We start from the raw sequence: 12050 nt of genomic DNA, 5'->3' as shown, positions 1-12050 counted from the left end.
ATCCATTTATAAGCGGACTTGAACTCAAAAGATAGTAATGATACAATTTAAAAACACTTTTAAGGGTGCCTGGGTGGCTCAGTCGGTTAAGCGTCCGACTCTTGATTTCGGCTCAGATCATGATCTTGCAGTTCCTGAGGTTGAGCCCTGCATTGTATCAGGCTCTGCACTGGCAGCATGGGGCCTGCTTGGGATTCTCTGTCCCTCCCTTTTCTCTCTGCCCCCCTCCCCTTCTCGTGCATAGTCTTTTTCTGTCTGTCTCTCAAATAAATAAACTTCAGTAATAAATAGATAAATAAAATTAAAAACCCTTTTAACCTGAATGTTTATATAGATTATGCTTCTTGATTGGACAATACTTGAAATTTGTGTCAGGATTTAAGATTAATTATAGAAATAAAGTATAAATTTGAACAGCAACGTTACTTGATGACAAGTCTACCCAGATGTTAATAAAAAATTAACTCTCATGGTGTGTATATATATATATATATATATTTTTTTTTAATGTTTATTTATTTTTGAGATAGAGACAGAGCATGAACGGGGGAGGGTCAGAGAGAGGGAAACACAGAATCCAAAGCAGGCTCCAGGCTCTGAGCTGTCAGCACAGAGCCTGACGCGGGGCTCGAACTCACAGACCATGAGATCATGACCTGAACCGAAGTCAGACGCTCAACCAACTGAGCCACCCAGGCACCCCTCATGGTATATTTTTAGTTGGATTTTTGTCTACCTTTTAATTCTAATGTTAAGGTTTGAAGGGGGTATAAGTAACACGCATCTTTTTAACAATAGTTCTATAGTAACTGAAAACAAAAAAGAATGGGATATGAAATCCGAATGTTACTCTTTATTATTGCTACAACTGTGGAGGATGAGGGTTTTATCTGCATGAACTTGTGTTCCTAGTCCTGAACCCTAAACACCAGTAGCACTGGATCACAGTATTTCACCCCATGTGAGGCAAGCAGGTTTGATTCTTTAAAATGCAGAACAGGGGCGCCTGGGTGGCGCAGTCGGTTAAGCGTCCGACTTCAGCCAGGTCACGATCTCGCGGCCCGTGAGTTCGAGCCCCGCGTCAGGCTCTGGGCTGATGGCTCGGAGCCTGGAGCCTGTTTCCGATTCTGTGTCTCCCTCTCTCTCTGCCCCTCCCCCGTTCATGCTCTGTCTCTCTCTGTCCCAAAAATAAATAAAAAACGTTGAAAAAAAATTAAAAAAAATAAATAAATAAAATAAAATAAAATGCAGAACAGAATGTATACATTGCAAATAAGAGCATAAGATTGGGAAGAAACCAGAGGAGTGGGGAAGATGTATTTCTCTTCATATGTTGTCTTTTTATCCTTTTTACATTGTGCTTAACCATTGAGCTGATGGTCAAGCAAGGCTGTGACCAATGACTTCCTGGAGCTTTTCCCCCAATACTTAGTACTCTCACTTTGAGAATTTTCCTGGGATATTCCCCCCTGGTAGGTAGTTTACAGTTTGCCCCTAGAAGGCTCTTAAGTGGGTTAGACCTATTACGTTAATTAAAATTAAATGCAAATGCACTGATTGGATTCTAACAGATTATTGTCTATAGTATATAAAGAACTCTCAAAACTCAGCAGTGAATAAAACAAGCCAGTCAGAAAATGGGCAGTAGACAAGAACATTTTATCAAAAAGGATATACAGGTGGCAAGTAAGCATATAAAAAGATACTTGACATTAGCCATTAGCAAGATGCAAATTAAAAACACAAGGAAATAATTTCTGTATACCCAGCAGAATGGCTAAAATGTAATAATAGCACTGAGTGCTAAGGAGAGTGTGGAGAAACTGGATTATTCATGCATTACAGGTGGGAATGTAAAATATTACAGCCACTCTAGAAAGCAGTTTGGCACTTTTTAAAGAAATCTAAATGTGTAACTACCATATTATCCAGTAATTGCATCTTGGGCATTTATCCCAAAGAAATGATAACTTGTGTTCACACAAAAACCTGTACCAAAGTGTATAGCAACTTTATTTGTAATAGCCAAAACCTATAAACAATCCAGATGTCGTTTAGTGAGTGCATGGTTAAACATATTAGCTATATCCACACTATGGAACACTACTTTGCAATAAAAAGGAATGACTTATTGATAAACAGATTGAATGAATCTTGAAGAAATAATGCTGAGTGGGAAATCAGTCTCAAAAGGCTACACACTTTATTATTTATGGACTGTTCTTAAAATGATAGAAGTATAGAGGTGGATAACCAATTAGTGGTCCTAGACTTTGTGGAGAGGAGGTGCTGAGAGGGAATACAAAGGTGTGGGCATGATAATTAAAAGTATACCACAAGGGATCTTTGTAGTGATGGAAATGTTCTCTATCTTGACTGGGGTAATGGATACACAAACTTGCACATTGATAAACTGGAATAGAACTAAATATACATATACACATGAGTAGAAGAAAAACTGGGGAATTCTGAATAGTATTAATATGTTGTATCAGTGTCAACATCCAAGTTGTGATAGCGTATTATAGTTTTGCAAAATACTATTGGGGAAAACTGGGTAAAGGAGACAAGGAATTTCTGTATTATTTCTTAAAACTATATGTGACTCTATGGTTATTCCAATAAATTTAATTTAAAAAGAATAAATAATGGGGCTCCTGGGTGGCTCAGTCGGTTAAACATCTGACTTTGGCTAGGGTCATGACCTCATGGTTCGTGGGTTCGGGCTGTGCTTCAGGCTCTGTGCTGAAAGTGCAGAGCCTTCCTGGGATTCTCTCTTCCTCTCCCCAAACTTGGGCATGTGCTTGCGTGCATGCTTGCTTGCTCACTCTCTCTCTCAAAATGAATAAACTAAAAAAATAAATAAGAAATCAAGATCAAACAAAAAATTAAATCAAGGCCATTCTTTTTACAAGATTTAAATTTACTCTATTTTCCATTTAGAATTATGACCAGCTGCATTAGAGATTCTTCAGTTAAGTAAAATGACAACATTCATATACTCTAGTAATAAAATATCCACATTATAGAGCTATTCCAAGTTTGAATATTAACTCCCTTCCAACTGAAATCTCCAGGGAAAAATTAAAGTTCAAATATTAAATAGCCCTGCAGGTCAAAAACTTTAAAGGTGTAAGGAATTAAAGTAAAAAATAAAATTCTCTTGCAATTGTAAGCGAGGTTCCATGAAATTAAAGTTCACAATTAATGTTCTTCAACTTTTTTTCTGTTGCTCACTTTCAGCTTGATGCCTGGAATGAGTTGAAGTTTTTTCAATAGCTGAAGCTATACCTACTTTTCATTGCAGAGGACATAGTTCTTTCAGGGCATTAGAAGTTATATTAGTTCACCCTCAAGGTTCTCTTCTAATTCTTTTTTTAAGATTCTAGCTATCCATGGGCACAAGAGATCATCACAGCCCAAAGATCATCACAGCCCTACACTGACATAATGTTAAAAAATACAATTTCTAACCCTTGGAGTAGTTACCTTAGGAATAACCATGTTCCCAGGACTGAGTACTTGATTTGCTAGGGACCATAAGCAGAAACAGTAGTATCAAGTTCAAGTAGACCATCTGTCTTTCCAGTATTCCAGTCATTTAATGACAAATGTCTAGAGCTCATAGCCTATGCATTTAAACTTAGAAATGGTTATCATATCCTCTGCCTGAAAAGAAAATTATCAGGGGTAGCATTCCTTCTCTGACACTGAACATACCTTTCAGAAATCATTTATAATAATTCTAGATTAACGTGTGACTTATAATTCTCTTTCAGTAGGCAGGAAGAATGGAGAACTGCAAAGGGAGAAGAAGAAATAAAAACTTACAGGTCAGAAGAGAAAAGAAAACACTTCGCTGTTCCAAAAGAAAATAAAATACCCACTGTTGCAAAGGTAAATAATAATTACTTGGATGTTTAATATTTTGCTTCATAAGCATAATGAATATTTTAAGGCCCTTTGGTAATTAAAAATGTTAACATTTTTAAAAGACTATTTCATTAATGAAATAAAGTTTATATAGTTAATTCTTGATTATCTCTTTGGATGATCAGTTATCACTTTATTTTTTTATTTTACTGCCTTCAAGCATACCTTTTCCCCAAATGCCAATTATTACTTGCCCATTAAATGTAATAAATTGTATTATAAGTCTAATAAGCAAGATCCTTTTAGTTCTGCCATTGATTGCACACTCTAAAAGTTTTTTAGTTTTGTTTTGTCCTATCCATTTTTTTGTTTTGTACCTGTTCTTCTAGGTAAGTCAGTTATGCTGCTATAAATAATAGTTCTTATTATCTCTATTAAAAAAAAATTGTTTCTATGAGTTTGCTTTGTTGGTTTCTCTGTGTTCCTACTCTGGAAAAGCTTTTGGATCTGGTAGGTTTCTCTTAGTCATGCCCTAATCTGAGAAAGATGTGTACTTATCTTCTTGAATGTCAAAGAATCACAATGACCTACTTTTCCATTCTTTCTCTTTTTCAAACCTTCTCCGCTTAGAAGGTTCAGAGCCTTAGAGTGCAAAATGGAAGTAAACTATGGTGCTTCTTTTCTCTTAGAAGTCACCATCTAAGCAGTGATCTAAACAAAAAATAACTGATTTCTTTACCCTGCTTTGTCCTCTTTCCTCTTTCTATTTGAGTTCCTTAAAACTATTGTATATTAGTCTTGCTTACAAGAACTCTTTTTTTTTTATTTTGTGACTCTTCTTTTTAAAGGACTTAGGTGGTCCTTTGCTATTGTATATTTTCCTTTATTTAGGGGTATCATACTCTGGGATCAGTAGGACCTCACAAAGGTTCATGTTAGTGTAATCTGAGGTAATCTTTTGTTTTCTGGGGGTCTTTTTGGTTGGTTGGTTGGTGGTGGTTTTCGTGGTGGCTAAACAGCATGCCCTTTTCTGGATCCTTTGTTCAGAATCCAAGGATGTGGAGATATAAACTCATGTAATGATGGTGAGAGTTTGTATGGCTAGCACTTTTTTGGATGAGATATGGTAATATATATTAAAAGAACATGCTTGCTTTTAATCCAGCGGTACTTGGATTACTTTAAAGAGCGGTTTTTGTGGGGGGCATCTGGGTGGCTTAGTCGGTTAAGCGTCCGAGTTCAGCTCAGGTCATTATCATGTTTCGTGAGTTCAAGCCCTACGTCAGGCTCTGTGCTCACAGCTTGGAGACTGGAGCCTGCTTCACATCTGTGTCTCCCACTCTCTCTGTCCCTCCCCCACTTGTGGTCTGTTGCTCGCTCTCTCAAAAATAAACATTAAAAAAATTTTTTTAAGATGGGTTTTTTTTTAATAGAAAACTACTGATGTATATGTATGTACGTGTATATGTGTGTCTGTGCGCTCAGATATTTATAGTTTCTCTGATGGGAACAACTAGAATGACTTTAACGTCCACTGGTGGAAGAGAGGTGAGGTAGGCTGTCATTATGTATCCATGGAATATTATACAGCTTTTTAACAAAATGAGTTAGAACTCTGTTGCCTTAGAGAATGTTTATATTTTTAAGTGAAAAAAGAAGTATGATAGTAATGTTTATGACCTAGTTTTTTGTTTCTCAAATTTTATCAAAATAAGGGTTTGAAAGCATACCTACAGGTGTATAAATTATGAGATGGCCATCTTTCATCTCAGAGTTGCAATGTTTTTTTCTTCTAATAAAAGGTACTTAGTATGCAGGTAGGAAGTATAAATTAATACAAGAAACTGTTTAGAAAGCAATAATAATAAAAGGATTTTTAGCAGTAGGTTTCGTCCTAAAAAATTACTTGGCTTAAATAAATAGAAACTATATTTTGCTCTGATAAAAAGCCTTAGTTGGTGGTCCTGGTCCACTGGTCCGTAAATTTTTAAATGAATTTGAATTGTAGGTGAAAATGTTAGATGAAAGAAGTAGGGTACATTACATTCCTCATGCATTACTCACAATTATGATTTTAGTTGACCACTATTTCCTTTTTATACCCCTTTGAATTTCCCAGAATTCCTAGAAAATTACAAAACCCTTCAATAATCCTTTTAGAGAGAATCCAGGTGGAGTGAATCTTGTGTCCTTGTATGTGAAAATGTCTTTTATTTCACATGGCTATTGCTAGTAACCATTTGGACAGGAGTAGGGCTGAAGTGCAGGGCAGTGTTCTAGTGACAAGAGTGGTTGCGGAGAAGGAACTGGAGAGTGGAGAGTTGGATGAGGGAACAGGGAATGGTTGAACTCAGATTGCAGTTATGATGAGTCTTTTTTTTTTTTTTTTTAAGTCTTTACATTTGCTTTATTTTTATTAATGTTTGTTTATTCATTTTTCTTTTTTTTTTTTTGTATGAAATTTATTGTCAAATTGGTTTCCATACAACACCCAGTACTCATCCCTCCTCAATGCCCATCACCCACCCTCCCCTCCCTCCCACACCACATCAACCCTCAGTTTATTCTCAGTTTTTAAGAGTCTCTTACAGTTTGGCTCTCGCCCTCTCTAACTTTTTTTTTTCCTTCCCCTCCACAATGGTCTTCTGTTAAGTGTCTCAGGATCCACATAAGAGTAAAAACATGTGGTGTCTTTCTCTGTATGACTTATTTCACTTAGCATAACACTCTCCAGTTCCATCCCCGTTGCTGCAAATAGCCAGATTTCATTCTTTCTTGTTGCCAAGTAGTATTATTCCATTGTATATATAAACCACAACTTTTTTATCCATTCATCAGTTGATGGACATTTAGGCTCTTTCCATAATTTGGCTATTGTTGAAAGTGCTGCTATAAACATTGGGGTACAAGTGCCCCTATGCATCAGCACTCCTGTATCCCTTGGGCGAATTCCTAGCAGTGCTATTGCTGGGTCATAGGGTAGATCTATTTTTACTTTCTTGAGGAACCTCCACACTGTTTTCCAGAGCGGCTGCACCAGTTTGCATTCCCACCAACAGTGCAAGAGGGTTCCCGTTTCTCCACATCCTCTCCAGCATCTAAAGTCTCCTGATGTGTTCATTTTAGCCACTCTGACTGGCATGAAGTGATATCTCAGTGTGGTTTTGATTTGTATTTCCCTGATGAGGAGTGACGTTGAGCATCTTTTCATGTGCCTGTTGGCCATCTGGATGTCTTCTAGAGAAGTGTCTATTCATGTTCTGGCCATTTCTTCACTGGATTATTTGTTTTTCGGGTGTGGAGTTTGGTGAGTTCTTTATAGATTTTGGATACTAGCCCATTGACCAATATGTCATTTGCAAATATCTTCTCCCATTCTGTCGGTTGCCTTTTACTATGTTGATTGTTTCCTTGCAGTGCAGCTTTTTATCTTGATGAGGTCCCAATAGTTCATTTTTGCTTTTAGTTCCCTTGCCTTTGGAGATGTGTCAAGTAAGAAATTGCTGCAGGAGAGGTCAGAGAGGTTTTTTCCTGCTTTCTCCTCTAGGGTTTTAATGGTTGCCTGTCTCACATTCAGGTCCTTTATCCATTTTGAGTTTATTTTTGTGAATGGTGTAAGAAAGTGGTCTAGTTTCATTCTTCTGCATGTTCTGTCCAGTTCTCTCAGCACCATTTGTTAAAGAGACTGTCTTTTTTCCATTGGATATTCTTTCCTGCTTTGTCAAAGATTAGTTGGCCATACTTTTGTGGGACCAATTCTGGAGTCTCTGTTCTATTCCATTGGTCTATGTGTCTGTTTTTGTGCCAATACCACACTGTCTTGATGATGACAGCTTTGTAGCAGAGGCTAAAGTCTGGGATTGTGTTGCCTCCCACTTTGGTCGTCTTCTTCAATATTACTTCGGCTATTTAGGGCCTTTTGTGTTTCCGTACAAATTTTAGGATTGCTTGTTCTAGCTTTGAGAAGAATGCTGATGCAATTTTGATTGGGATTTCATTGAATGTGTAGACAGCTTTGGGTAGTATTAACTTTTTAACAATATTTATTCTTCCAATCCATGAGCATGGAATGTCTTTCCATTTCTTTATATCTTCTTCAATTTCCATCCTACGTTTTCTATAGTTTTCAGCATACAGGTCTTTTACATCTTTGATTAGGTTTATTCCTAGGTATTTTATGATTCTTGGTGCAATTGTGAATGGGATCAGTTTCTTTGTCTTTTTGTTGCTTCATTATTGGTGTATAAGAATGCAACTGATTACGTTAATTGTGTATCCTGCAACTTTGCTCAATTCATGTATCAGTTTTAGCAGACTTTTGGTGGAGTCTGTTGGGTTTTCCATGTATAATATCATGTCATCTGCAAAAAGTGAAAGCTTGACTTCATCTTTCCCAATTTTGATGCCTTTGATTTCTTTTTGTTGTCTGATTGCTGATGCTAGCATTTCCAACACTATGTTAAACAACAGTGGTGAGAGTGGATATCCCTGTCGTGTTCCTGATCTCGGGGAAAGCTCTCAGTTTTTCCCCATCGAGGATGATATTAGCTGTGGGCTTTTCATAAATGGCTTTTATGATGTTTAAGTATGTTCCGTCTATCCCGACTTTGTCGAGGGTTTTTATTAAGAAAGGATGCTGAATTTGTCAAATGCTTTTTCTGCATCGGTTGACAGGATTATATGGTTCTTATCTTTTCTTTTATTAATGTGATGTATCACATTGATAGATTTGCGAATATCGAACCAGCCCTGCAGCCCAGAATGAATCCCACTTGATCATGGTGAATAATTCTTTTTATATGCTCTTAAATTCGATTTGCTAGTATCTTATTGAGAATTTTTGCATCCATATTCATCAGGGATATTGGCCTGTAGTTCCCTTTTTTCCTGGGTCTGTGGTTTAGGAATCAAAGTAATGCTGGCTTCATAGAATGAGTCTGGAAGTTTTCCTTCCCTTTCTAATTTTTGGAACAGCTTCAGAAAGATAGGTATTATCTCTGCTTTAAATGTCTGGTAGAATTCCCCAGGGAAGCCATGTGGTCCTGGACTCTTACTTGTTGGGAGATTTTTGATACTGATTCCATTTCTTTGCTGCTTATGGGTCTATTCAAGTTTTCTATTTCTTCCTGTTTGAGTTTTGGAAGTGTGTGGGTGCTTAGGAATTTGTCCATTACTTCCACAGTGTCCAGTTTGTTGGCATATAATTTTTCATAGTTTTCCCTGATAATTGCTTGTATTTTTGAGTGATTGTAATTATTCCATTTTCATTCATGGTTTTATCTATTTGGGTCTTCTCCCTTTTCTTTTTGAGAAGCCTGCCTAAAGGTGTATCAATTTTGTTTATTTTTTCAAAAAAAACAACTCTTAGTTTCATTGATCTGCTCTACAGTTTTTTTAGATTCTATATTGTTTATTTCTGCTCTGATCTTTATTATTTCTCTCTTTCTGCTGGGTTTGGGGTGTCTTTGCTGTTCTGCTTCTATTTCCTTTAGGTGTGGTGTTAGATTTTGTATTTAGGATTTTTCTTGTTTTTTGAGATAGGCCTGGATTGCAATGTATTTTCCTCTCAGGACTGCCTTTGCTGCATCCCAGAGCATTTGGATTGTTGTATTTTCATTTTCATTTGTTTACATATATTTTTTAATTTCTTCTCTAATTGTCTGGTTGACCCATTCATTCTTTAGAAGGGTGTTCTTTAACCTCCATGCCTTTGGGGTTTTCCAGACTTTTTCCTGTGGTTGATTTCAAGTTTCATAGCATTGTGGTCTGAAAGTGTGCATGGTATGATCTCAACTCTTGTATACTTATGAAGGGCTGTTTTGTGACCCAGTATGTGATCTGTCTTGGAGAATGTTCCATGTGCACTCGAAAAGAAAGTATATTCTGTTGCTTTGGGATGCAGAGTTCTAAATATATCTGTCAAGTCCATCTGTTTGTTTGGGCCCTTGTTTCTTTATTGATCCTGTGTCTAGATGATCTATCCATTGTTGCAAGTGCTGTATTAAAGTCCCCTGCAATAATCACAGTCTTATCAATAAGGTTGCTTATTTTTCTGATTGTTTTATATATTTGGAGGCTCTTGTACTTGGCGCATAGACATTTATAATTGTTAGCTCTTCCTGATGGATAGACCCTGTAATTTTATATAATGCCCTTCTTCATCTCTTGTTACAGCCTTTTTTTTTTTTTTTTAATATTTTTTTAATGTTTATTTATTTTTGAGACAGAGAGAGACAGAGCATGAATGGGGGAGGGGCAGAGAGAGAGGGAGACACAGAATCGGAAGCAGGCTCCAGGCTCTGAGCCATCAGCCCAGAGTCCGACGCGGGGCTCGAACTCACGAACCGTGAGATCGTGACCTGAGCTGAAGTCGGACACTCAACCGACTGAGCCACCCAGGCGCCCCTCTTGTTACAGCCTTTAATTTAAAGTCTTGTTTGTCTGATGTAAGTATGGCTACTCCAGCTTTCCTTTGACTTCCAGTAGCATGATAGATGGTTCTCCATCCCCTCACTTTCAATCTGAAGGTGCCCTCAGGTCTAAAATGAGTCTCTTGTAGACAGCAAATAGATGGGTCTTGTTTTTTTTATCCATTCTGATACCCTGTGTCTTTTGGTTGGAGCATTTAGTCCATTTACATTCAGTGTTGTTATTGAAAGATACGGGTTTAGAGTCATTGTGATGTCTGTAGGTTTCATGTTTGTAGTAATGTCTCTAGTACTTTGTGGTCCTTGCAACATTTCACTCACAGAATCCCCCTTAGGATCTCTTGTAGGGCTGGTTTGGTGGTGATGAATTCCTTTAGTTTTTGTTTGTTTGGGAAAACCTTTATCTCTCCTTCTATTCTGAATGACAGACTGGCTGGATAAAGGATTCTTTTTTTTTTTTTTTTTTTTTTTTTTTTTAGTTATTTTAAATGTTTATTTATTTTTGAAAGAGCAAGCAAGTGAGCACGCAAGTGGGGGAGGGGCAGAGAGAGAGAGAGAGGGAGACACAGAATCCTGAGCAGGCTCTAGGCTCTGAGCTCGAACTCACAAGCTGTGAGATCATGACCTGAGCTGCAGTCAGACGCTTAACCGATGGAGCCACCCAGGCACCCCTGGATAAAGGATTCTTGGCTGCATATGTTTTCTGTTCATCACATTGAAGATTTCCTGCAATTCCTTTCTGGCCTGCTGAGTTTCAGTAGATAGGTCTGCTACTACCCGTATGTGTCTACCTTTGTATGTTAAGGCCTGTTTATCCCTAGCTGCTTTCAGAATTCTCTCTTTATCCTTGTATTTTGCCAGTTTCACTATGCTATGTTGTGCAGAAGATCGATTCAAGTTACGTCTGAAGGGAGTTCCTCTGTGCCTCTTAGATTTCAATGCCTGTTTCCTTCCCCAGATCAAGGAAGTTCTCAGCTATGATTTGTTCAAGTACACCTTCAGCCCCTTTCTCTCTCTTCTTCTGGAATTCCGATGATAGGGATATTGTTCCATTTGATTGCATTACTTAGTTCTCTAACTCACCCCTCATATTCCTGGATTTTTTTAATCTGTCTTTTTCTCAGCTTCCTCTTTTTCCATAATTTTATCTTCTAATTCACCCATTCTCTCCTCTGCCTCTTGAATCTGTGCTATGGCCGGCTCCATTTTATTATGCACCTCATTGATAGCATTTTTTAATTCCTCATGACTATTTTTTAGTCCCTTGATCTGTGTATCAATAGACTCTCTGCTGTCCTCTATGCTTTTTTCAAGCCCAGCGATTAATTTTATGACTATTATTCCAAATTCTTGTTCTGTTATATTGCTTAAATCGGTTTTGATCAATTCGTTAGCCGTCGCTACTTCCTGGAGTTGCTTTTGAGGAGAATTCTTCTGTTTCATCATTTTGGGCAGTCCCTGCAGTAGCTGCAAACTGCAGGGTACTTCCCCTGTGCTGTCCAGAGAAACTTGTGTTGGTGGGCAGGGCCACAGTCAGACCCGATGTCTGTCCCCAGCCCACCACTGGGACCACAGCCCCTCTCCTAGGGGCAGGACTCGCAGTATGATGAGTGTTGAAGTACACATCTCTTTCACCCATACACCTCAGTAATCTTTTTTAGGAGTACAATACAAGACCTAGATTTTTGCTTTTTTCTCTCCTCCTCCTCCTCAGTGCAATATTAGCGCCCCAACATGCTTGTGAAGCCA

General features: G+C 37.8%; 1 protein-coding gene and 1 long non-coding RNA gene across 10 annotated transcripts in view; one reads left to right on the top strand and one right to left on the bottom strand.

Moving 5' to 3' along the window:
• LOC122220109 (pleckstrin homology domain interacting protein) overlaps positions 1 to 12050 on the top strand; it is a 138877-nt gene that overhangs the window by 77107 nt on the left and 49720 nt on the right. For 2 of the 3 annotated variants that reach the window (XM_042939210.1, XM_042939209.1), the window contains exon 20: positions 3783 to 3897. In XM_042939210.1, coding sequence (XP_042795144.1) covers positions 3783 to 3897 — 115 coding nt within the window. Of the gene's footprint in view, positions 1 to 3779; positions 3898 to 12050 lie in introns of all 3 variants that reach the window. The other variant, XM_042939208.1, reaches the window with a different exon arrangement.
• The window catches only part of LOC122220113, a 54324-nt gene that overhangs the window by 40463 nt on the left and 1811 nt on the right, over positions 1 to 12050 (bottom strand). The gene's annotated exons all lie outside the window — the stretch shown is intronic.

Source organism: Panthera leo, chromosome B2, assembly GCF_018350215.1.
Source record: "Panthera leo isolate Ple1 chromosome B2, P.leo_Ple1_pat1.1, whole genome shotgun sequence".
Lineage (NCBI taxonomy): Eukaryota > Metazoa > Chordata > Mammalia > Carnivora > Felidae > Panthera > Panthera leo.
The sequence above is the reverse complement of the archived record's forward strand: the minus strand, read 5'-3'. Positions and strand labels throughout refer to the sequence as shown.